This window comes from Squalius cephalus, assembly GCF_949319135.1.
Source record: "Squalius cephalus genome assembly, chromosome: 16".
Lineage (NCBI taxonomy): Eukaryota > Metazoa > Chordata > Actinopteri > Cypriniformes > Leuciscidae > Squalius > Squalius cephalus.
In genome coordinates this window covers 18,695,692-18,722,356 of record NC_137137.1, presented here as the reverse complement: position 1 = coordinate 18,722,356, position 26,665 = coordinate 18,695,692, and the positions used below count along the sequence as shown (strand labels likewise).

General features: G+C 39.2%; 1 protein-coding gene across 5 annotated transcripts in view; it reads left to right on the top strand.

Moving 5' to 3' along the window:
* pbx3b (pre-B-cell leukemia homeobox 3b) overlaps positions 1–26,665 on the top strand; it is an 87,515-nt gene that overhangs the window by 47,027 nt on the left and 13,823 nt on the right. For all 5 annotated transcript variants that reach the window (XM_079896695.1, XM_079896693.1, XM_079896697.1 and 2 more), the window contains exons 3-4: positions 21,793–22,034; positions 24,775–24,965. In XM_079896695.1, coding sequence (XP_079752821.1) covers positions 21,793–22,034; positions 24,775–24,965 — 433 coding nt within the window. The remainder of the gene's footprint in view (positions 1–21,792; positions 22,035–24,774; positions 24,966–26,665) is intronic.

Below are 26,665 nucleotides of genomic sequence, written 5' to 3'. Positions count from 1 at the left end.
AGGGATACTGTACATTGAGGTCCCTGTGTTTCAGTCAGTAGGCACTAGGCAGTATGTATTATTTCACACTACCTCATATTGTCCTCCACCAATTGTTTTTGACAGGTAAAACGGTCAGGGAACCAGCAAGGGAATTCTATGTATTCCCACAAAATGGCAGGCATCGGCATTTAATCACAGAGTCTACGGTGTGAAACGGCTCTCTATTGAAATGTACGAATTTGCTGCGCTGGGAATGGGGCGCATCCTCTTTACGTTGAAGACTATTCCGGAGGGATCGTTCCTTGAGATAGAATTCCGTTTGCGTCTCCAAACAGCACTCCCTTCGCCCGGCAATCACCGGTGCTCCCTTCATCAACTTGCAACAGCTCCCACTTGATAGGAGCAATTCATAATTTCAGCTCTGTGTCACACGCGCACACAACCACGGCCCACTCATGCCTAATAGCGAGCGAGTCTGATGCAGGAAGAATAGGGGGTAAAACACGTCTGAGCCTTGAGAAATATTTGAGGATCAGTCAAAGATATATTCCAAGAAGTCGAATGCATAATATATACGGGGCCTCGTGAACATAAGCCGCTGTTTTGTTCCGCTCCTGTTTCCCGCTCAATCACAATGATGAAACAACAGAGAATGGGAGGAGGGTGGTGGGTTGAGAGGAAGGTTGGTCCTCCATGCCGGGCTGTGTGCTCATCTCCCGAGTTCCTCTTCCTGGGTGAAACGACAGTCGTGTGGTGGGGGAGCGAATGACTCCTCAGTCAGTGCGTGACACTGCTGTCAGTACATGCATTAATTATGCAGCCCGGGGCCACGGAACGAGAGCGGGAATGTGTAAGACTAGGACGGAAAGATAGGGAGGGAGAGATGAGAAACGGAGATGGATAAAGGAGACGTGTGTGTGACAGGACAAACAGTGGAACGAAATGAACTGTGTTTAAGAAATGGCCCCAGAGTCCATTTTAACCAGGAGGATTTCAGTAGCGGTACAGGGCCATATATTACGAATGAAGTCATTAGAATTGACGTAAACCTGCCGTGACCCTTAAAGTCAACTTGAAGTTAACATTAAACTGTTTGTTTTCTTACTGCACGTTCGTGGTCTTATTTTGAACTATTCATTGATGTTCAAGGATTTTTTTTTTTTTTAATCGAAATGTAATTTGCTCTTTCTTGAAAATGGCTTTCCTTTAGTTTTTAATAGTTGTTTTTACTATTGTTGTTAGTTATTATTAGTTTGTATTTTCAATTTAGTTTTTAAATTTACCAGGGTTGGGTATCGTTTGAAATTATATACTGTTATACATCCGTTTTCTTTCTCTAGTGTTTATGTTCACTTAAGACATAACCGACTGTTTACGAAGATATTTTGACATCATTTTGTGTGTATTTGTCCATCCAAGCACAAGAAGACACAAAAGTGAACTGAATTCAGTTCTCGTACACTATATTAGAGGCGGCTTTTCTCTGGATGTGCCCAGCACAGAAAACCGAATTGAGTTGTCTTTCGCATCATCTCGCGCTTGAATTGTTGAAAACCACATTCAAATACGCACACAGGAATTCATAAGCGGAATCGAAATTTTCATTTTATAACGAGTATCCGATATCTGTATCAATATTAACACTTACTCGCATTCAATTGTGTTCCATAATGGTGTGTAATGCTCACTTTTCACTGTCCATTCAATTTTGTTGGACAAAACCAAAAAATCATAATTTTCTTGAATATCTTTTTCAAATACAGCTTACAGAAATTAAACGGTTAATAGTGAATAATGTGAATAGCAATTTGCATGTTTTAGTTTCTTTTTTGCACCATGTATGCTATCGTTTATGAGCTACCAAACAGCTTGTAGGTGAACTGTGCAACAGTTTTATGGAAAAATACCTCTAGGAGAATAGTGCTGTTAAAGTGAAGAATCGAGTCTCCAAGCCATCCACATACCAAGACTTATTTACATTGGGACAAGTGACTGTTTGAAGAAATGTTTGCGTGTTCATGTTCATTTGGGTCGTCTGTGTTGTGTAGACAAGGCCAGCTGTGTTTAAGATATGACTCTGCTTTTTTTAAGATGGACCAAACTGAACTGGACATGCAATGACAGCGAATCGCCAAGGCAGGCAGCTCTCCATGAGAGATGCTAATTTTAAACCCTGTCCTAGATTTAGTACAGCCTAGCACAGCAGTTTCCTTCCTGTGTGCGCACACATACTTACGGCTCACTGTGCTGTCTCCTTTCCTGTCACTCATCCCCCATCATCCACCATAATTCAGAGGTGATGCCTCATGACTTCTCACTGCCATCAGCCTTCTGCTCTGTAAGTGTTCCAAGGTTTGAGTCCGTGGCTGTCAGGATCTGTTCTATATTCAGATATATATCCACAGAAAGCAATATATATATAAATATATATATATATATATATATATATATATATATATATATATATATATATATATTGCTCGTCCGGGCAATATTGCACTGGAGCTTTTCGAATCAAATTCAAGTAGTCCTAATTGAGTCAAATGCAAAAAAAAATCAACATTTTTATTCCGTTGATTAGGAACTGCTACTATCATTCGCTCTGAGATCTTCTGCGTCTTTATAAAGACTTAACCCTGCCGGATCCGGCATGCTCGCTTTGTAGCGCACACAATTTTGATCTCAGGAAAACTGCTGTTCCGTAACTGTCACCTGTCACTTCCATTTTTCCGCAACACAAAAGAACATATCTTGTATTACATGGTATTCCACAGGGGTGTTTCTCTTTCCTTCCCCCTGATCTCTGCAGTTATTGAAAAATAAATGCTGTTAACTAGTGTTTGAGTGGGCTTTGATTCAAATGGCATGAAAAGGAGCTGGTTGCTTTACTCTCGGGGAGTACAATTGAAACCATTAAAGAATTATTCACTCTTTCTCCGAATGTATTCATTTCTTTATTCTACGTGATCATAACCATATTCCTTTTGACGGCACAGTATAAAAGCGATATTAGCAGCCCAACACAGCATGGAGCTACATAGCCCCGGATGGCACGGTTCTGTGGAAAGAAGTAGGCGGCTCGAATGAAAATCTATGGATTCGTTCCCAGAGGAATGACATGCGTATAGTGTAGCTTTAACTTCAGCCTCTGTTATACCTTAAACAAATTCACGCCCTCCCACAGACCTCTTAAATATTTAATTTGACAACTTTTTAATCCGTCACTACGCCATGATGAAGTAATTGTCACATGTCGGGAAAGAGAGAGAGGAGGGAAAAAAAAAGATTAAATTATACTTTGAAATGTGAATTGAAGTGATTTAAAAGGTGCCAGGCTCTTATTTGTTTTAGGACCTCGAGTAATAAGCCAAGGCTAAGAGAAATGGCTTTTCTCATGTACTTGCGTGTTTATCTGAGGGCTTTGGCATTACAAAGCCGAACTCCCTGGTGATTTGCCCAGGCTAGCGTTCCCTGTGATCCAGTGGCTGGTGGGGGCTTCAAACCATAACCTGTACTAATGGAGTTCATGGGTCTGCTCACTCACACACACACACACGGTTCCACACTCAGCAGTGCCGTACATGACCGATGACATTTTGTGAGTGCTTTTAAAACCTATGCCTAAACTATTGCCCTCGGTTTTGCTTGGATAATGTGAAGCGGGAGGCAAAGGATTTGGCGTTTGAAGCGAAAATATTTCTACGAGTCAAACTCCTGAGCTCACCTCGGTGACTAACTGTCTTTTCTTAGCACGCCTGATCTTTTCTGATCACAGATTAGCTATCACGAGAAAGACATAATGCCCTTCTATCTCATCTGCAGAGAATGGGAACAGGACAGATTATACTACCTATAATCTTCAGGGGCTGAACAGAATGGTATCCAACATCCCCAATGTTAATTTGACCTTCATAATTTAATCATTTTAAACATTAAAAAGATAGATTTTATATCTGGATGATCTATCCCTTTATATGTAACTATTTAATTCACACTGTCGTATTTGTCTTTCTGGGGTTAGCTTTTTCTCTAGACTTACCCACTGATTTTTTTTCTCACCCTCTCTGCCTGGCATGGGAGGTGTGTGTGCCTGGTTGTGCCCGGCTTGTGCCCAGCTTTGCAGGGCATGGCGCCGAGAGCAGCGGGGCAGACCCTTCAGGCTCTCTCTACCTTTCATCCTCTGCTGAAGGTGAAAGTGCCCCCTCAGGGTTACTGAGCTCTGCCCCTCCCAAAGGCTGCTGTGCAGGGAGTCAGATAGAGGAGAAATGATTAAAAAAATGAGAACTGCTGAATTTGCCCTTGTCTATAATATATAATAATGAAGGCTTTTTTTTAGTTTCAGAAATGAACTTTTTTATTAAGGGACAATATTTGTCCCCGGGAGTTGATCTTCTGGGCTTTTTATCTTTATGAAGGCTTATTTTTTCGAACTATATTAAAACGCACAGCATGTCGCCCTTTTACATCAGATACTTCTATTGTAAATCTATTCTGAATGGAGTAATTATGGATGTTAATTATACAATTAAATCAAATATAAAAGTAGCTGTAAATAATACAGATCATCAGACTTTATTTTCTTCTTTTATTCTGTCTTTCCATCTGTCCGTCCATCCTTTCTTTTATTCTATCCATCCGTCCATCCTCTCTTTTATTCCATCTATCCATCTGTCTTTCTTTCTTTCTTTCTTTCTTTCTTTCTTTCTTTCTTTCTTTCTTTCTTTCTTTCTTTCTTTCTTTCTTTCTTTCTTTCTTTCTTTCTTTCTTTCTTTCTTTCTTTCTTTCTTTCTTTTCTTTTCTTTATCCTTTCTGTCTGTTATTCCATCCATCCATCCATCCATCCATTCATTCAACTGTGTTCATTGAGATGTACTGTTCAGGAAGGCAGGACACACTCACACTCACACACACAAACCACTATTACCCTGTTTAGAGGCAGCTGAGATTTATGAAGTCCACATGTTTAATACATTTCATTTGGTCCATGGGATTTGTACTTGCTTTGGTTTTTCTGTGTGTCCACTAGTGAAATATTCAGTCCATGCACAGCCAGTATTAATAAGGGACTCCAGAAGAGAGGGGGGGCACGACGTGCATAAACATTTAGTCCTTATAGACTTCCATGAGAAAATAAGGACTGCACGGTACATGTTAAGTGCTATGAAGCCCCAATACATAATGTCCCAGAGAGCAACAGCCTGTTGAGAAATGGAGAGCGCTGTTACATATTCCTGCAGGCCTTCTTATATGTTAGACAGTCAGATATGAAGAGTGTGTCGACCAAGAGAGAGGGAGAGGCCCCAGTGTGAAATACCGCCCTGGAAAATTTAAAGCCCCTGCAGTCTCCCATTTTCAGAAGGAATCCATTCATTTGTAAACACATCCTATGAAGATGGCAGCTGGAGGAGTGCATGAGGCAAAAGGGGGGAAAATGAGGAAAAAGAGAAAATAAACAGATTACTCCACTGCCTGGTGTGGTCACTAAAATATTTGCTTTGCTTAAGTGCTGTTGGTTTTTCAAAGGAAATAAAAGAGAGCAAGTTAGAGAGGAAAACAGACCCTCATCTCTGAGGTACCTGCTAAGCAGGTGAGAGTTGTTTTTAACGGAGTGTTTGCTTATCTAATGGGCTTTCCATTTTGATGGCTCAAAGTGTCATCACTTCTCCATTTACACAGCAAACAGGAAACATGAATTAAGAGAGAGAAACAAAAAGATTGGACTCTTTCTCTCTTGACTGAATGAGTAATGAGGGCTAAAGAGAGTTCACAACCTGACTAAACAGCTAGCTGTGTTAGCCGCTGCCCGTAGCGTGATACTTGCTAGCTCTTGTGTTGTTTTGCCCTTGTGGCCGCAGATGCACTTGCAACGGCGGATGCTTTTGTTTACATGGGTAATGCGGGTGTATTTAATGTTGACAGATATGGCTTTTGGGTGAAAGCTAGCCTGGGTGGATTGAGGGGCCCATAATGTGGCTGTCATCTGCGCGAACAGAGGTTGAAGAGAAGCAGCCCACCTCCGTTTCCCCCTCGTATGGAGCCCGCACTCCTCTCACTCAGCGGCGCTTGTATTTATGGACTGGTTTTACTGGCCTCAGATATGGCGCTTTTACACAGATCTGCTCAGACTCAGGGTTGTTCGGACATTTACGTTATTCCTGCTCTGAGTTACGTTCTCATGTAAAAAATGAGAGAAATGACTTGCAAGCCAGGGGAAATGTAGAAAACTCGTGACTGACGACTGTTCTCACACTGTGAACCTGTGGCATATGCACCCAAAATGCACCACAGGCATGAAAAGGTGCGAAATAAAGTTTCAAATGTAAAGTTTTATGGTGAGAAAAGTTTAAAATAGTAAATTAAATCACATTACGAGATATACGCTCTCAGTTATGAGAAATGCATTTTGAGTGGCAGAAACGGACTTCCATTCAATACCTTTGTTTTCTTACCCTTTCAAAAAATTGTGATTGTAGCCATAATGATTTCTTGCCAAATTATTACTTTAAATCACTAATGTAAAAATGTTGTGGTCTACATACTGATCATTTCTGTCATAAAAAAAACACTCTGAAAGATTTTTACACAGTTCAAATTTGATTCTACATTAATGTCTTATGGTTTTATAATACTAAAAATAACTGTGCTAATTGTATGGTATTTTTGCTGGAAATTACAGTTACCAGGGTAAGTTTTGCATGGGTGCTTTACTTTTGTTTATAGCATATAAAATTAACCATAAATTCACACCATATTTCACGCAAACTTTCAGGCTTCGTTGTGTATCTCCATGAAGCCAAAATCCATTACCAGAGAATTTCTATCTTATTAATAAAAACCCATGCAATACACATTTATAGTCAAATCTGTGAACTGCTGCAAAGCTCTGAGAAAAAAAAGCAGGCAGAAGTTATCTGTGAAAGTCTCCCTCGCGCTAAGCCCTCGAGTTTATATGCACAAACACACTGAGCGCACAAGAAACGAAAAGGAACAACGAGAGCAAGCGAGACGGCGACAACCCCTCCTCACCCTCCTCTCCCAAATCCTAAACACTGTTTACTCATATTTTAAAATCAGCCTTTCCACTGCCCCACTGCGAGGATATCGAACTCATTCAAACACGTCATCTTTACCAAAGCTTATTAAAAAGACGGACACAGCAGCAGAGGATCCTCATTTTTCAGTCTGTGCTGTAATTGCCCAACACAGACTGGCGAACAACAATCGCAGAGAGAGGGAGCGAGAGCGGGTGAGCGGAGGCAAGGAGATAAAGGGCTTTAGAGGGCTGGAAAAAAGGAGGGAGAATGTCTCGGAATCTCTCAATGGACCATGTTCCAATAAATCCCCTTGCATTTCAAAGGGGTGTGGGATTTCACAAACACATTTTGAAAGACGATCCTGTGAATCGAGCGAGCACTTTACGGTATAAGTGCCAGCTTCTTTAAGCTGAGAGAGCGAAAGAGGACGGGGGGCAGGGAAAAAGCGAACGGGGTGGGCTTTTTGCGCATGTAATGTCTTGTGTTTGACCTGAAACTGCACTGGCTGGCTGATCTTTTGTGGAAATGATATACATGTGGAACAAAAACATAAGGCAATCCAATCTGAAAAGGTCAGTCGCCACTGCAGTCGGCTAGAAAATGGAGATGAAGTGTGTGTTTCCCCTCATGTTTCATAAAAATGAAAAAAAAAAAAAAAGGATAATAATAACAGCTTCAGCCCTCAAAACGCTCTTAAAGCTTCATGTTCAGCCTGAAACCACTGAACTGAGGTAGCTAAAAGCATCAAGTCCTGAGAAGAAAGGACGCATTGTTTGCTGGCAAGCTAGGCTAATGGTGCTGTTGTTGTGGAGAGCTTGCGTGCTCTCATTAACCCTCTAGCTCGTTAGCGCCGGCGGTTGCGCGTGCTTGACGAGCCCCGGCATCTCAACCTGACGCATGTCGTGTCAACGAGCGCTGTTCCTCGCCCCGAGACAAAGGCACGTTGGCAAGACACTGGTCCACCCCGACCACAACCGACAAAACGTTATCCCCACTAATGTCTTCCCCTCCAATTAAATCTGTAACTGTTAATTACTGTAATTAGCTAAGCAAGACCTTTCTCTCTCTCTCTCTCTCTTTATCTCCTTCTCCACCTCTCTTTCTCTTCAGCGTTTAACGATAAGCTGAAAGCTGTGTTTGGAAAGTGATGTTGTGAATATTTGTGATTCAAATTTTAACATACTAGCTAAAAGCTAAAAGCCAGAAGCCACAGTTCAGACCTAAACCCTTATTAAGAGAGATGTAAACAAATACGTTTATTTTATTTATTTTTTTCATTAATTTGTGCTAAATTAAGGAAGAAAACAGTGCAGTAACTAGAGTCATTTATTTGATAAAAAATACTGTTTATCTGTATTATTCGATGTTAAAAAGTTTTTGTCTTTGTATATTATTTTGTTTACAGGTGTAGTGTTTATATGAAGAACCACCTTCATCTCATTCTTGGTACTGTGTAACACAGGAGAATTTTAGCAGACTGCACTGTTTCCCAAACAGTTGGGGTTCCCATTGACTTTCATTGTATGGAAAAGAGGACATTATGCTAAATTAGGGGTGGGTGAAATGAAAATCTTATCTAATTAGATGAATAATCTTTCTTCACAATGACAGTATATATCATGGTATAGTTATATTGGTTATTTTATCTTATATTTTCTTATTAAAAGTAACACACAACAGAACATGCAATGTAAGAAATAAGCCATTCTTTGTTTTTTACAGGTAAAGTCTATTTATTAGTAGAATTCAAGTAAATATATTAATCTTTATTAAAGCTACAATAGCTATTCAGTCACCAGCACAGACGCACAGATCCAGGATATTAACACACATCCACTTTTCGCTAAACTGTTTACATTCACTTAAGAGATAAGACATAACCGACTTTTTTTTTTTTTTTTTGACATAACACTGTGCGTATATGACCGTTCAAGCACAAAACACACAAAAGAGATTGAATTCTGGATTGCATACTGTCTGAGAGTCGGCTTTCTGTTTGTGCTTTTCGGGTTTGTGTCAGTCAGCGCAAGTACATTTGCTTCTTTTTTTCAAGGCTTATCTCACCTAACAACTTTAACAGCGATATAAAACGTCCATTAATAAATATTTTGCTATATTGCTATAAAGTAAATGATGACATTTTGGGTGAACTGTCCCTTTAAGGGCTGGTAAATAAAGGTTAACTCTCTTTTTTATTGTTTCCCAAACTGTTCATGCTCATTAATAGGCCGGTGCAGGTGAACGAACCGCTGTGGGCATCAGCAAGGGATTTTACAGGAATTTCAGGGAACTTTAGACCATCATACGTGTTCCTTCACACCTGATTTGTGTGCTTGTGCGCTACGTAATGGATTTTGAAGAGTGTTATTGCTGAAATAATTGCGTGCGAGTTCTGTGGTGAATGCGCATCCTCTGTGATTGGAGCTCCGCAGGTTTCCTGCCTCAGGATGCAGAAAACAAGGCAATGCTAATCTGTAATTTGGAGTGTAGTTCTGAAGAAGAGACCCTTCAGAGGGAGCTCTTTCTCTCCTTCTCTGTCTCTCTCTCTCTCTCTGTCTCTCTCTCTGTCTCTCTCTCTCTCTCTCTCTCTCTCTCTCTCTCTCTCTCTCTCTCTCTCTCTCTCTCTCTCTCTCTCTCTCTCTCTCTCTCTCTCTCTCTCTCTCTCCGCTCCAGGCGGCAGAGTCTTTGCTGTGGATTCACTGCAGCCAAATTTAAATGATGGACTGTCAAGTCTGGCACAGAGGACACCATTGCAAAAAGTCATTTCTTTGGCACTGGATCACGGCCCAGCTGTATGTTTCTAACGCTGCTTTTGTTGTTTATCAACACACCCTTGCACATACACGCACATTAAAAAAAAAAAAAAAAAAAAAAGACACGCACATGTGGGCATCTGACATGCAGGAACACTCCAGCGCACTCACATATCACAGCGAGAGAAATGAAGAAACCAGGCAGAGAGGATTCTGGGATTAGTGCGCCTGTATATTACAGCAATATTCACGTCTGCCCAAAGCTTTTTATTCTTGCCTTGCATGCAGTCGTGCTCATGCGTGTGTATAATGACACTAATACACCAGAACCTGCCATTTGTGTGTCCTGTTTTTTGTATGTGTGTGTGTGTGTGTGTGTGACCTGGTTTTACATACTTCTCCGTTGCCTAATTAGGCAGTGGCGGAGAAGGACGAGGCGGCTTGCATAGATTAGTTGCCTGTGGGTATTTCATAAGTGCCTTTCAATGACACATTTGCATTATTTGCTGGGGGTGTACATTAAGAGGCACACTACCTTGGCCACAAATGAAGGCCAGGAGCTTAATAAGACAAGAACAAATAACCTAAGCAGATATTAACATGAAATATGACAACCCAAAGCAGGCTAGAAATTGAGAGAGTCGAATTGGAAATGTACAATATTGAAGTGTAACAATGCTCAAAGCACATATACATATTTCATGGAATACTGGAAATATGAAGATATTTTGTATTTGAATGAATGAAGAGACCACCGGCATAATCCATAGTGGAGTTTGAAAGTTTGAGTCATTTTAACGATTTTAGACAGACTCAAATACTTTTTTTTTTTTCTTTTGCCAAATACATTACAGTACTGCTGTTTATCATTAAGGTTTGCATTAAGTTAGAAAGATAATAGAGCTTTATGTGAATCATTTCAGCCTAATTATTCAAAAGAATCCACTCAAAACTAAGATTGATTTTCAAATTGGATCAACAAATCAGTAGAGATCCATATCGTATCAATACTTTTATTTTTCACTTAAGTTTTCAGTTAGGTTATAGATTTCCACTTAGTTAGATTAGAACGCTTTGCCAAAACGTTGCAAATTGGACATCTCTAATCAGTAGAGATTCTTATCTTAGCATTGCTTTTATTTTTCACTATGTTTTCTATTAGATTCGAATATAGAGCACTTTGTGAATCGTTTTTTTTGTGTGTGGGTGTGCATATTTCAGTCATTAAAGAAGTGGTTCAAAATAATGATTTATTTTCAATTTGGACAACATTAATCTGATTTTACTAGTGCTTCTATTCATAACTTTGTTTTTGATTATGTTATAGACTGTTATATGTTATTTTCATTCGTTTAGATTATAGAACACTTTGCAAATCATTAAGGCCAAAACAAAGAAAAGGTTCAAAACAACAATTTAATTTCCAAATTGGACATCACTAATCAGTAGAGTTCATATCTTATCGATACTTCTATTTAAAATGTTGTTTTCCATTAGTTTTTTTAGTTAGATTTATGTAACAGTTTGGTTCAGTTACACATAAGTTCAAAACAACAATTAATTTGTAAATTGGCCATTACTAATCAGTAAAGATTCAAATCTCTTACAATGCTTTCGATTACGTTATATAGATTTCCTTTAGGTTACATTGGTTATAGTGTGCTTTATGAATCGGTTAGACTGAATCATTAAAGAGAGCAGGTTCAAAACAGCAGAATACCTAATTAGTAGAGATTCATATCTTATCACTACATTACATATATTACCATTAGGTGTGTTTCGCGAATCTGTTCGACTGAATCATTAAAAAGAACTGGTTTCAAACTGCTATTCTGTGAAATGAACATCATTAATCAGTAAAGATCAATTTATCACTGTTTTTGGTTAGGTTATATAGGTTCCCATTAGGTTACATGGTATATAGAGCACTTTGTGAATCAGTTTGATCGAATGAACCTGTTAAAAGTAATGATTTGCTTGTGATTTTTTTCTTTTTAATATTAATAAATAAAGGCTGGCTTTTTAATTGCATTGCCAACAAGTTCTGCGCCCATCACTATGTGTACCAAAAAATGCTGGCTACAGCATCTTGACCAGTGACTAATTATGCATACTGGCTAAACAAATGATTGAATAAAGCTCAGCCTGGCCAGAGCCAGTGACCCCGTGAGATCCAGCACAGGAGCCCATGCTGAATAGGTCCCGTCAGGTCACTGTGTGTGAGAGAGAGAGAGAGTGTTGATCTGTGTCACTGTGGCCTCGCTCTCTGGTTTGGCTAGCCTCCACACAGACACACAAGCAGGCCTGCTCGCTGACCACTGTGGTTCTTGGCCCCAGGCCGACTCCATGTCCAGGAGGGCACATAGACACACACACACAAACACACACACAAAGAGGCAGTGACAGAGGCCCTCTTGTTTAGACACTCTCACTCTTTCTCTCCGTCTCTGTCGCGCTTTCTCCGTCCTCTCCCTCTGGACTCTCACGCTGCGTGTCACTACAGACAAATGTCAGCTCCTCAATGGGACAGTGATTAATTTTGGTGTGCTTGGCAAAATGTCTACAAGATGTTTGTTTGGGTTATCTTTTCCCACCCCTGTCTTCTCTCCCCTCCTCCTCTCCCTCACCCTGTCACAAACCTCTTTCCTGGGGAGAGGAAACACATCATCATCTAGGGACATCCAGGCTACCTGAACTGACAGGAAATCCTCTACTCTTGACTGCTGCCACTTTTGGTCACGTCTCTCTCTCTCTCTCTCTCTCCCGCCTCCCTCTTTCTTTCTCTTTTAAAATGTAGATGTTTAAACTTGAATGCCCCTTCCCAGCTTTGAGGTTTGTGTGTATTGTCACGCATCGCTGTCAACAGTCCTGATTAGCTTATCATTCCGTGCGGAGGGAAGAGATACCGTGTATCATCAACATCATCTTCCTCCCAGTCGAAGTTGTACTGCTCCATCATTTCTCTTTCCTCCTGCACTCACTGCCATGATGTCTCCCAATCTGTAAACACTGATCATTTACCAACCTTGTAGTGCATTTTAAGATTCCACCTATCTCAGCAACCAAACACTAAGATGTTCATTTAACGCAGTACTAAGCTAGTTAGCCACCAAATGTGATTGGTCTATCCAGAATGCTTTATGGAAGTGGTTCTCACTTCAGAATTGTGGGTAATGTAGAATTTTCCTGGATTTTTAAAAGAATTTAAAGGTGCAATGAAACAGAAGTAGTGACAGAACTTTTTTTTCTCCATATTGTGACGTACATCTGAGTGTAATGGATTATCGGAAAGAAAAATAAGTAGGGTGGGGACTTGATTCTATTGCAAGGGCAGAGTTTAGGCGGGATAAATGATTGGAAAAGTCCTGCATATGTCACCAGAGAGAAGTCTGTCAGTTCACTGGAAGATCCAATATTTAAAAATACAAGATTTTTTGGTCACACTTCAGATTAAGGTCCAATTCTCACTATTAACTAACTATTAACTATGACTTTTGCCTCAATAAACTCCTAATTACTGCATATTAATAGTTAGTAGGGTAGTTGTTAAGTTTAGGTATTGGGTAGGATATAAGGAATGTAGAATATGGTCATGCAGAATAATACATTGATATGTGCTTTATAAATACTAATAAACAGCAAATATCCTAGTATTATGCATGATAATATGTAACTAGTTAATAGTGAGAATTGGACCCTAAACTAAAGTGTTACCAATTTTTTGTTTTTGAAAATAAAAATAAAACACATGCACAGATTAATCATTCAATTTAATATCAATAACATGCATTTAGAAAACGCATTGAGTGAAATTTCACTTTATGTCGACTTCACCTTGAAATTGCACTGATTCGTGTCTCTATAGAGAAAATCAATAGGATTTGTATGTGCATAATCCAACTGTTGCGTTCTATAAGCATTGTAGACTTTATCCCAATAGTCTTTCTACATAAAAATTCATTCTAATGTCACTATCTCTGTTGTAACATTACATTAAGTCTGTCAAAGTCGACAGTCTGGGCAGGCAGTGAGCGTGGTCTCGCGGCACAACAGCCCCTGACTGTGGGGAAATAGAGAGCCTCTAGTGTGTGACTGGGGCTCTGATTTGAGCTGGCTGAGTCGATTTGGTGGGAGGGCGCAGTGCGCTGGCCTCCCCAGTGCAGTCTCAGGTATGGTAATTAGTCTGTCATTAACATTGGGAATAGCTAATGTGTATTAATGTGTTAATGGCATGTTAATTACCCTACATGTGAGAGCGAGAGAGAGCCCGGAGGCGCTTTCCCTTAGTGTTTTCTTTGCCATGTGGATGTAGGCCAAGACTCATATATGGACACGCAGAGAAAGACACTTGAAGATGCATTAATGTGGCTGATTTTGTGGTTGTTTCACTTGGCAGAACAACATATTTTTATCCACTTTGATCTTACAGTTTCTTCAACAGACGTGACAGAGAGGTAGATTGTGTTGTTTAAGAAGAATATGTGTGTTAGCGTGTACGTCCATGTCCAATGCGCATCGTATTTGCAAAGCTGATTCGATTCCAAAGGCTCTTGTAATCTTGCTTTGGTTCTGCACTCAGTTTAGCATTATCTTCATCTAACCTGCCATCACCAGCTTGAGGATACATACAGTACACACTTTCCAGTTTGTTTTTATACTGAGCTAATGATGTTTTCTATTCCTTAAACATCACACAAACCTTTTACGTTTTATTTAACACATTATTTACTGTGTTTATTAAGCCATTTTCCTTCTGGGGACATTTAGTCGGCAAAACTGCCCCCACATACGCACTTTTCATGGTCATGAACGACTGAGCACTGAGCTGTTCTGAGAGAGATGACCTTTCTAGATATTGACAGGAAATAAATTCCCTTTCGATTAGTTAGCTTTGGGAGACCTGCGCCGGTCGATGCAATTAGACGTGCCATGGTGTCGATAGGCAGCGGTTTGCTGCAGAGCAACTCATTGAACAGAAAGAGAAGGGATGTGGGGTTATGGGGTCAGTCGGAGGTGTATTGAACTGAACCCACAGACCGTGGAAGCGTGAAAGAGAGCGCTCGAGAAGAAATCACTGTTGGACCGCTCGCATGCAGGGATAACTGAATCATAACTATTTTTTTTTCCCTGTCTCCTCATGTTGCTTCACAAAACCAGATGCTCTTCCTGATATGAACAAACACAGGGAAGTATTTCTGCTGTCAGCACATCACGGTCGGATTTCAAGCCTCCCGTTAAATGGATAAACTGAAACCAAAGAATTTAGTTGTCTGTAGTGTTACTTAACCTTCTGTACTGCCAAAGCTTCAAGTACTTTTTCATCAATATAAACCCGAAATATGTTCTTTTAAACATGCGTTACACTACTGTTCAGAAGTTTGGGGCCAGCTTTTTTACTTAGCAAGGATGCATGACATTTATCAAAAGTGACAGTAAGGGCATTTATAATGTTACAATATATTTCTATTTAAGTGTAATCTTTTCAAAGAATCTGATTTTTAAAAATGGCATGGTTTCCACAAAAAGAAAAAAAAAAAATTAAGCAGCACTACTGTTTTAAAGGAAGAGATTCTTTAATACCAAATCAGTATACTAGAATGATTTCAGATTTCAGAAGGATCATGTGACGCTGAAGAGGTTTTTATTTTTCAATATTAGTGATTTTACTGTATTTTTTATCAAATAAATGCAGCCTTGGCGAGCATAAGAGATGGCTTTCAGAAATATTAACACATCTTACTGACCCCAAACTTTTAAATGGTAGTGTATATTGGATATAATTATTATTTTCATTCATTTACAACAATTGATAGTGACAGACTGCAGAAAACAGTATCTTCAGTTTGAGAAACTAGAAATAGAATCGGAATAGAATTGTATAATTGTATATATTGACAAAATGTACCATTATGTACAAAAAAATAAATTAAAATAAATGTTGAATAGTACTATTTATTATTCTATATATATTCTATTCTATTACTTTATATGAATATTGTTTTAGCAAAGCAAAGTTGAAATCCCTGGTTGGGAATCACTAATCTGAGGTTTGTGTAAGTGTAAACAAACACACATCCTCCCCAAGTCACTGACCGTACCAAAGGGGAAAAAACGACTCAGTGGTGCTTGTGTGTGTGTTAAGAGCTTGGCACGCTCCAACACTGCACATTAACTCAGCGGGGATGAGTCTTTATGGCTCTCATGGCCACTCTTAAGTGATGGGAGTAAACAAGGTAGAGGTCAGAGGTCAGTCGTAAGGGCATGCCCAGTGCCTAAGGGACAGATTGAGGAAGAGAGACAGGAGAGCAGGTGTAAATTCACCATAATTGTTGTGACGGCACACAGTTGTCTAATCCTTGTCTATCACAGAAACAATGTGTCTGTCTGGTGAGTTTACTAAAAGTAAAAGGCCCGTTTCACACTGCATTGTCCGTGTTGGACATGCAGGCCTAAGTGTATCAAGTTTTTTTTAAAGATTCGTAACATGCTAGCAACAGTTCCCCCTTCATCGTGTTGTTCATTTTGAGCTGATGAAATCGAGTGACAGGCCTAAAGCACGCGTTTAATTGAGGCTGGTTCTGCGGCGTACTGTGTATTTTTAGGGAACTTGTGAAGGTGAAGCTTGGCCTCCATTCTTCAAACGAGCTCCCAACCCCCTATTGTCCATTTACCATGATACCCGCAACGTTGCATCAGACCCAGCTGCTTTTTCTGTCGCCTTGGCTCAAGGTTTAAGTCCTAAGGAACTTGCATCAGACGGAAAAAAGTTTTAAGGCAGAAAACGAATGTTTCGTACTACTACCACGGATTGTTGCGTCAGTTCGAAGGTAAAAGGTTTGGATAAAGGTGCATGGTGTTTACACATGCCGTCAAGCTTATGCTGAGAGAGTGAGGTATTAGGTAAATCCAGTGCGGATATCTGTGACTGAAGCAGTGGAAATTCTCCTCTGCTTATTTGCAGCTTTACTGCCAATGAGAGATCTAATCGTCACAAAGCCTATTTTACCAGTATCATGGCGCGATGTTTACATTGCTCATCCTAAAAGTGTTATTAGCTGCTTAGCTTAAAGGAAACCACAGGCCTCGGGATGAAATAACCCGCTGTGTGGATGTGATAGCACTAATTCATTTCAGACATATTGGGGTTTAGTTTGAAGTGATAAAAGTGTTGTTGCAACTGAGGAGATTTGGTTGTTTCTTATTTGTCTGGATCCTCTGTGAGCCGGAAGTTATATGAATAGTGTCGGTATAATAAAATGGATAAGAATAAAGATTAAGAGAAGTGAGCAGAGGGAGAATATCAGAGGGAGAAGAGAACAGAGGGATTATCCAAATGGAAAGGAAGGAAGATATGGTGAAGTTGCTTATGAGTGTGTAAAGAAAAGGAACAGTTCTTATAAAATTACAGTTTAAAACACGTTCTTTGAATGTGCTCTTTTTATTCATGTTGGTTTGGAAAACTTTTTTAGACTTTTTCATAAGGATCTTGCAATCATTTTCCAAACAACTGGTTTCCTTTTTTCCATTATGATGAACAAAAAATGTTAATGTTAAAATTAAAAACATGCTTGTCATAAAGTCATCGTTTATATTGTTTATATATATTTTTTTAAATAATTAATAAATTGGATACCTTTGAAAATGAAATTAAATATGAATAAACTTGAATAGATTTGGTCAAAATATTACCCTTATACAAGATGGGAAATTGTACATTAGCTGAAAGAGAGAACTGGAGCACCCAAAAAGACATGTGGGAGTGAACGGAGTAATGATACAACAGAAAATGACTTGACTCTTATTTCTGTTGTTAAAAGAAAGTGGCCCCATAAACCACAACGCTGTTTGCTTGAAGCTCTTGCAGCAGGTGGAGGTGGAAGAAAGGAGGGGGAGACGAGGAGGGGGTCCTTGTCTACAAATGTGCCCATTATGGATGGCTCTCCTGGGCTGTCGTGGCACCAATGCACCCGGTCTACAGCCTGGAGGGGCCCGGCGCGCTCTCCGCACAGCCGAGTAATCATTTTTATCCCCGCCATTTCCCAAATAGAAATGGACACGTATGATAAAAGTGTCAGGGCCAGTGTGGGCGACAGGACCTTCTAACTGCATTACATGTCACATCCTCACGTCCCTCTCTGTTTTGCTTTGCCTGCGAACGGCCGTGTTATTGCTCGCAGGAACTTGGCGGTAATATACAGTGCGAGACAAGCAGCTCTTTATGGCCTCAGATTATTTGGTTTGAATGAAAGTGCTGATTTATGTCTGTTTAAGTGAAAAGCTCTGTAAATTCCCTCAGCTGCGTTTCCTGTTCTGGTCCTTCAGGAGCGACTGAGCGGAATGGTAGTGACAACTGAGGCTGGTGTGGAAATGTGTCAGTTTGTGGTATATTTAATATACCTGACAGAATCGTGAAAATAAACCAACCTCAAAAACTAAGCCTTTACCTCCTCTAACGTAACACAAATCAAACGCAAACCCAAACATACCCATACTTTCATATACTATAGTGAGACCGCAAATCATCGCATCATCTGGAAAGAATCATGCTTCTTTAAAAAAAAAAAAAAGAAGCCATATTTGTGTACAAACGTCTGATAAACATCTTAAACCACAGACAACATCTGCTGAATGTCGTTCTAACATCCGACAAGCTAATCCAGATGAAAACGTACACATCAAATCAGGCTTGTATTATAGTAACTGAAAATAACATTTTAAAAATCTTAAACTGATTTTATTTCAGCTAGTTGCCAAAGCAGCATTTCTCGTTTTCTTGATGTACTAAAATAACAAAAAATTTAAATAAAAAATAATACAAATCATGGACAGAAAACACTCTGTAAAAATACTAAAACTTTAACTAAAATCAAAATGAAATCAGAAAAAAATGTAATATAAAAAAACAAACTAATTCAAATTTGATCAAAAACTTACCAGTATTAACTTGATGTACTAAATATCTAAACTAAAGCTTAAAAATCAATAAAAACTGTATAGATGTATTAAAAAAAAAAAACTTGAACTAAAATTAAATAAAATCTCAAAAAATGTCAATATAAAAATAAGAAATAAATAATTCAAAATATTAATATAGGATCAACTTGATGTACTAAAAAAAACTAAAATAAAAACATGAATAAAATCAATCAATAAAGACGTTTATATGTTTATATATTGTGTACAAAAACACAAAAAAATTAGAATGAAAAAAATGATGTCTCTGCGATGTAGATGTGATATAGTGATTCTGATTGGTTCTGTGTGTGTATGTGTAGTTGTGTGTCTGCTCTTGGAGTCAGTGGAGCAGGGTCATATTGTCCCTGGTGTGGCCTTGGCTCTACACGCTGACACGGCATTGTCCAGCACGGCCAGCTGAGCGTCTCACACAAATGACCTCATTCATCCTCTGCCTCTCACACCATTACACCCCATGGCCTAATATCAACAGCACATACATGCACTAACACCTGATCAATACCGCACGGGCCAGGCAGCTCCTCCATCGGCAGTCTGGGCTGAAGGTGCCGCTCTTTAGATTTCTTGTGTTAGCTGAGTAAATGGTCTCTTCAAATTGACAGCATCTTGTCTTTGTTTATTTACAAAAGTGGGTTAGCTAGAGTGTCCGTGTTCGGTAGGGGTTTGTTTGTACTGTTGGTTTGCTCGCCGTTGATGGATTGTAGCTTTTTTTGTGTGTGTGTATGTGGTTGTGCTTTATGGGAGCGAGTCTTGAAGTCTGTTTACAAAACCATAAAACAAATGTGTAAATATATGTTTATGTTGTAATGTGCACAAGAATTGGAAGCGACTGTAGCGTTGCCAATGTATGGACCTTTAGTCAATTACATTAGTGTGTATGTACTGTATGTATTCAAACGACATACAGTAAATAAACTGGGTAGTTTTTTCCCCCCTCACTATACTGTTCTTTTATTTGTAAACTACCCAAATGTAAAATAAATATCTGAATAGCTTTAAACGGTTTGGCCATCAAGAATGCCTGGTTGGGTGTGTGTGTGTGTGTGTGTGTGTGTGTGTGAGAGAGAGAGAGAGAGAGAGAGAGAGAGAGAGAGAGAGAGAGAGAGAGAGAGAGGCTTAGCTGGTTGCCAGGCTTCCACAGTGCAATAATAAACTCCGTAATCTCCTCATTTAGGATTCAGCATCTCACAGTATCTTAATGAAGCCTGTAATGAAGCTCTCAGAAACTCTCAGAACCTCTCAGAACCCCCAAATCACCCACTAGTTAAACCGTCCAAAATACCCAGACCAACCACAGCATACACATTCTCGTCTTAGTCCTACATTTATGCTGATTTTTCACCCCCTGACTAATAGTATGTTAATTTCAACTCATTTTTATTCAGGTTTAATGGCTAATTTTGTTGTATTATTTTTTTTAAAGTCTGGCTTTTTAAACTGCGGAATGCATGTCATGCCAGTACAGGTGCACATTCATATGTGTTTAATGAAAGCTAATTAGGATCGACTGAAATATCTTTTACTCTGAAGCGTGTATCGATGGACATTTTGCATTCCCATAGTTCCTTATTAAAAAAAGGTAAAATAAAATGTCAGAGAACCGTGATCCTGTCAGCTCTAGATACAAAGAGCGTTGTTCCTTCTGGTTAACATCACTACTACTATGAAAGCAGAATTCGGGATGTTTTCCTAATAACAAAGACTGAAGGCCGCAGCCTTCTTCATATTCTTCTTCATATTCTTCTTCTTAAAGGCACCATTACAAATACATGTTAAGATCAAATCGTTTGATTACAATCTTTCACAAAAAGAACTTTTTCTGCTTCATTATTCTCCCATATGAATGGAATTCATTATGCAAACACACAGAGAGAGGCAAGCATGATGAGGAAGTTTGTAATCAATCTTAATGGCTCTTTACTGCTCTGAGGTTCATTATGAATATCAGGCAAACACAATGAGCTATCTTTCACCCTCATATCGATTGCTATGCAAATTTACATACATTTCAAGCAGCCTTGCCTCTGTGGAGAGCAGAACCGGGGTTGTATAATAAAACAGTTTGTTAACAACAAAATATAACGGCACTTATGAGAACACTTTCTGCTCATTATTACGCCGTACCCGTGATTTCGGACCAGTAGGCGAGCGCGCTGAGACACAAGTACATGCGTGCCTTTCTGTTTAGCATCGCCTCAGCGTGGAGAGGTGCCATCACGCTGTTGAGTGTGTGTCAGTCGGTGAGTGTCCCTGTCATGTATGGCTGTGAGTACACACACCGTGTGTGCAGTGTGCTGTGAAAATTCGAGAAGGCAGCACTGCAAAACAGAGGAAAAACAAATTCGTACCTACGGGCCTTTTCAGCACTCTCTCAATACACCCCCAGCACCCTGATCCGTCTCACTTTAACTCAAGCATAGCGATGGGTCGGAATGGACGACGTATTTTTTCTCTAATACAGTCTGGAGTTATTTTCGCCTGTTGTGACAGATAGTGGTATTTGCTGCCAGACAGAGGCTTGATTGCAGAGCTCACAACCCGTGTGATAGTGCGTCAATGATTAACGCCTATATGAAATTCAATCATTCGTCAATAATTAATTCACTCTTTCATCATTCACAGCTCATGAGGGCAGCAGACAGGCACAAGCGAGGCAGTATATGTCTTTACATTATCTTTGCTTTTTCAAGAGCACCAAGAACGTGTTGCGTCATGTGACAGTGTAGTATCCATTGCATTCCTTTACAAAAAATGGTTATAGTGATCATGTGCTTAAGGGGATAGTTCAGACAAAAATGCAAAAACTCATCATTTGTTGTTCCAAACCTCTATGGCCTATGTCAATAGGGTCCAATGGTGTTTTGGGCCCAACTGACTTTAAATCGATGAACAAAAACATTTTCAAATCTAGTATTTTGTATTCCACAGAAGAAAGAAAGTCATACCTCTTTATGATAAATTGATTTAAGAATATAAAAAAAAAAGCCATTGTGGTCTCACTTCTACCTCGTCATGTCACTGACCAGTCCCTTGTTTTTGTTTATCAGGTCTAAGTATCCGCGGGGCTCAGGAAGAGGACCCACCCGATCCACAGCTGATGCGTCTTGACAACATGCTTCTGGCAGAGGGTGTGTCAGGACCGGAGAAGGGCGGAGGATCGGCGGCGGCGGCAGCGGCGGCGGCAGCGGCCGGCAGTCCCACTGACAACTCCATTGAGCACTCTGACTACAGGGCCAAACTCTCCCAGATCAGACAGATCTACCACACCGAGCTGGAGAAATATGAACAGGTGAATGTCAGTACACCCTATAGTCCAATAAGGCATTATCAGCTTGCAATGTATATTTTCTTTCTGAAGCTCCTGTATGACTTCTCTATAAGTTGCTCCAAAAAAAAAAAAAAGAGAGAAATAATGTACATATAACTAAAGCCTAAAACCTTTTCCAGCCTTCTGAAAACACCTATCTTAGGTTTTACGAAGCCCAATCTGATTGTATATACAAAGAATAATACAAAATAACTTTTTATCTGCATTCGCACATTTGCATTGATCCTATGAGTGTGAATAATCCCAGCTTGCTGTTCTGTCTGAATAGATGATTTCACCTGAAGCTTAATGACAGGTTTAAAGGGAGACCTAGAGGCCTTCATCTGAACTGAAGGTGTCAGAGGTCTAAACCTGAGCAAGCATTTTGCATTTTACAGTCCTGTCTATCATGATTACAACTGAGAGCAGATGTGATTTATGGTGGTATTCAGGCATTAGGACATCTTCAACTTACCTGACCCCTGAACAACGGTAGTCTAGACATCCTCTTATAAATATTGAGCAGACGCTTTTAGTTACATTGTGGAGAGCAGCCTCTGATTGCATAGTGCATTTGAGAGTGTCGCTATGCAGGACTGGCTGCTTCATTGAGGTCATGTATTGATTCTTTAATGGAGCTGACATTAATTTTTGATTCAGCGCTTTAGTTATTTTCCTCATAATCAAGGGCAAGTTGAACGATGGCCTTTCAATCTTTTTTTTTTTTTTTTTTGAGATACGATATAGTTAACATGCTGGGTGTTTTGAAGAGATGTCTAGAAAAATTTAAGTAATAGCTGTATAAATAGTCTATTGTCCCTGGGTCAATGACATGATGCTCATTTTGCCCAGATCTATCCTTTCTTTTATATTATGAATCACATAGGGTTGTCAAAAGTGCCGGTACCAAGTTGGTACTGAAATTTTAAAAACATGACATACCAGCATTTCTGTAGTACCAGTAGTCAAGTCATGTCACCTTCATTTATATAGCGCTTTTTACAATACAGATTGTTTCAAAGCAGCTTTACAGTGAAGTAAATACCGATATATTCGGTACCCGCTGACAGGCGTTGCTGCTTTCAGTCGTTTTCGTGTTTATCTAAGCGCAGACTAACTGACCACAAAAAGACTATTTAAATATGAATCCTGGATGTTCTGCGCATCTCTGTGTGAATGTCGCAGACGCATGGTTTCAACACAGACACACACTGAAGCACGCGTGACGTTCGCTGTGTTATCAGCCTCTTCCACCTCACTATATGAGGACATGAATGCATGAACTAACTTCATCTCCAGAGCCGCTCTGGGTCTGATTCACTTCATGAGCATTTTACCGTTTAATGTGAGAAAAAACTATCATCATATCATACACCCACAGAAACTTAAAGATCTTCACGGCAACCTGTCAAAATCAAAGTTTGGTTTAACTTGAATAAATTGACAGAAATATAACCCTAACAGCATGTGGCCTTCAAATGGTTATATGTATTATTTACTTATAATGATTACCATCATAAATAATAAACTCATTGAATTTTTTTTTTTTTTTTCAAATAGTTAAATAAATAGTTAAATAGTTCCAACAGATTTTGCTGTGGTACCGAAATTGGTACCGAGAACCGTAAAATTGTAATGGTATTAGTACCGACTACTGGAATTTTGGTATTGTGACAACCCTATTGTACACCCATGTATTTATGTAAGAATATTCATGTATCTTATTGCGTTTCACTTGATAGTTACAGCCCATAACATTTTCATTAATTAAATTCAAGCTTTTGTTTCAAACCATATACAGTAAAACCAACATGAATAGTATATTTCTAAGAACTTGTGTTAGGTTTTTCCTTTTCTTTACCGTGGTTACTCTTTCTTTGTCATTGACCCTGCTACTGTCGTACGTTTAACAGAAATCAATTAAGAATGGTTGAGAGAACACTTTTATTTGTAAATAACAATCCTCTTAATATGAAATGGAAGTTGTTTAGTTGATGGCTTAGCCGGCCAATGGGCTCAATTAGTCTGATTAACTTGCAAGCGTTTAAAAAGGGAGCATGTGAATAAGGTTGCTCAACCCTTTCACCCAGAGTAAATGCATCTTTGTTAGGGGTGTTCCCCATTTTAATAATCTAAATGTAAATACTTAACAAATTTTACTCCGAGTAATGAGCTAAAGTGTGCACTACCTAAATTAGTTATTCTAATTAATCATGTATGAACCACTGCTTTAACGAAAAGCTGTTTAATTTCTACGGCGCTGGGCAAGTGCCAAATTGCAAATCGGCATTTGCATTCATAGATGACTTCACCTATTAAGCCGTTCAAGTCCTCAGCAGCACTACAAACAGTATGGATGGTGTTTTTTCCGTGCTTTCAAGAGCGTCAGCTTTGAACTTGCTTCAAAAATTGCTGATTGCTGCTCCAGAGAGCTTCAAACGAATGCAGTTGAACTGATGTGCTTCTTCTGCCGAATAACGTCAAAGAGCATTTCTGTCACTGTGCTGAGAGAATATAATGATTTTAAAAAGAGTGTCAATCTCTAGGATGTTTTTTGGGATGTTAGGTGAGAAAATAATGACAGAATTGTATATTCAGAAATTATTTATTACATTTAGTCTCAGTAGGATGTCCTAAAGACTTCAGAGTAATTTAGTTTTGCGTAATGCATTTTACACCTACTCCCTCTGTGTCCTCAGATCAAAAATGTCTTTCTCCACAGGCATGTAATGAGTTCACCACCCACGTCATGAACCTGTTGAGGGAGCAGTCTCGCACACGACCCATCTCGCCCAAAGAGATCGAGCGCATGGTCAGCATCATCCATCGTAAATTCAGCTCCATCCAAATGCAGCTTAAACAGAGCACCTGTGAGGCCGTCATGATCTTGAGGTCCCGCTTCCTCGATGCCAGGTTAGTATCCGTATGTGTGATTTGTCTACATTATAGGACATGTAATTACAAATGATTCTCGGTTGTATCTGAAAGAATCCATCTTGTGCTATATACAAGAAAGTGATGATGAGAGAATATGATTTCAAGTTAACCATCAAATATGATGGCCCAAATGTATTTAGGGTGTGGTCACATTTATCATTATTTAGTGAAATTTTAGAGGTCAAGTCAGTCATATTAATAGGAAACCTGTGCAATTGGACATTTCATGTGCGGGCAAAAAAAGTTCCCCAATCAAATTTTGCCCATAGTCTTGAAGAGACTTCTGTGTTAGTGGTGCTTCATTCATCGCTACACTGTAGACAATGGACCATATTTGCCTGTGAAATTTAATAAAAATTTCACTAATGTGACTGCACCTTCAAGCACACTTAAAATTTGAATTTCATTATATAACAAAATATCAAACCAAGTGATATTTATTTTAAAGAAAAATAGCTATTTGTTCAAAAAGTTGTTCAAAATGAGGATAGAAGATTCATAATTCCATTAAGAGGAACTTTGGATCAGTTATTTTACAGTAATGGCTTAGAAGGTGAAGTTAGCTCTGAAAAAGATCTCTAGCATCATTTGTCTGCAGATGCCACTTTAATGTTTTATTTACATAATTCAGACATTCTTAAGTACAACTTAAAGGAGAACTCCGGTCAATTTTAACATTGAGCTAATTTTTTTGTACATTTGGAGTGCTGTCAATACAGAGAACAACGACAAAAATCGGTGTTGCCTACACCGAGTTATTCTATTTTTAAAATTTGCACCCTGTTGACTTCAATAGGGCAAGTAGTAAGCCTGCTTTTTAGCCTCTTAACATCCTTTAAGTGTCATTACAAGTGCACAGAAAATGTGAGTGATTCCTTCCGAGTGAACACGGGTGGATCTGACTGCAGTAGATGTTAGAGATATTAATAAAAACGAAGTTAATTCAGCCAGCGCTCATACCTTTGTTTACATCCTGTTTTCGGTGGAAGGCCATAGTAATCGATTGTCGAGTTCACGCGCGTGATCATTGGTAACTAAACCTATGCGCGTGAACTCGACAATCGATTACTATGGCCTTCCACCGAAAACAGGATGTAAACAAAGGTATGAGCGCTGGCTGAATTAACTTCGTTTTTATTAATATCTCTAACATCTACTGCAGTCAGATCCACCCGTGTTCACTCGGAAGGAATCACTCACATTTTCTGTGCACTTGTAATGACACTTAAAGGATGTTAAGAGGCTAAAAAGCAGGCTTACTACTTGCCCTATTGAAGTCAACAGGGTGCAAATTTTAAAAATAGAATAACTCGGTGTAGGCAACACCGATTTTTGTCGTTGTTCTCTGTATTGACAGCACTCCAAATGTACAAAAAAATGAGCTCAATGTTAAAATTGACCGGAGTTCTCCTTTAACGTAAGTGTTAAGGTGCCATTGTTACTTGAAGTAGGAATAGTTTTTATTTGACCTATAATCTGTGCAAACAGGGTTCAGGCACCTGTTATCAGTCAAGCACAATAACATATTCAACATTATTCAACCATTAGCGGTTAAGATGTGGTACTGCCAAGACAAGGGTTGTAGAGCCTAGAGGCCATCCACTAAACACAGTCATACTAAGCACCTGAAAGCAGTTAAGAGTTTTATAGAGTGGAAATGAAGTCATTTGCATTTG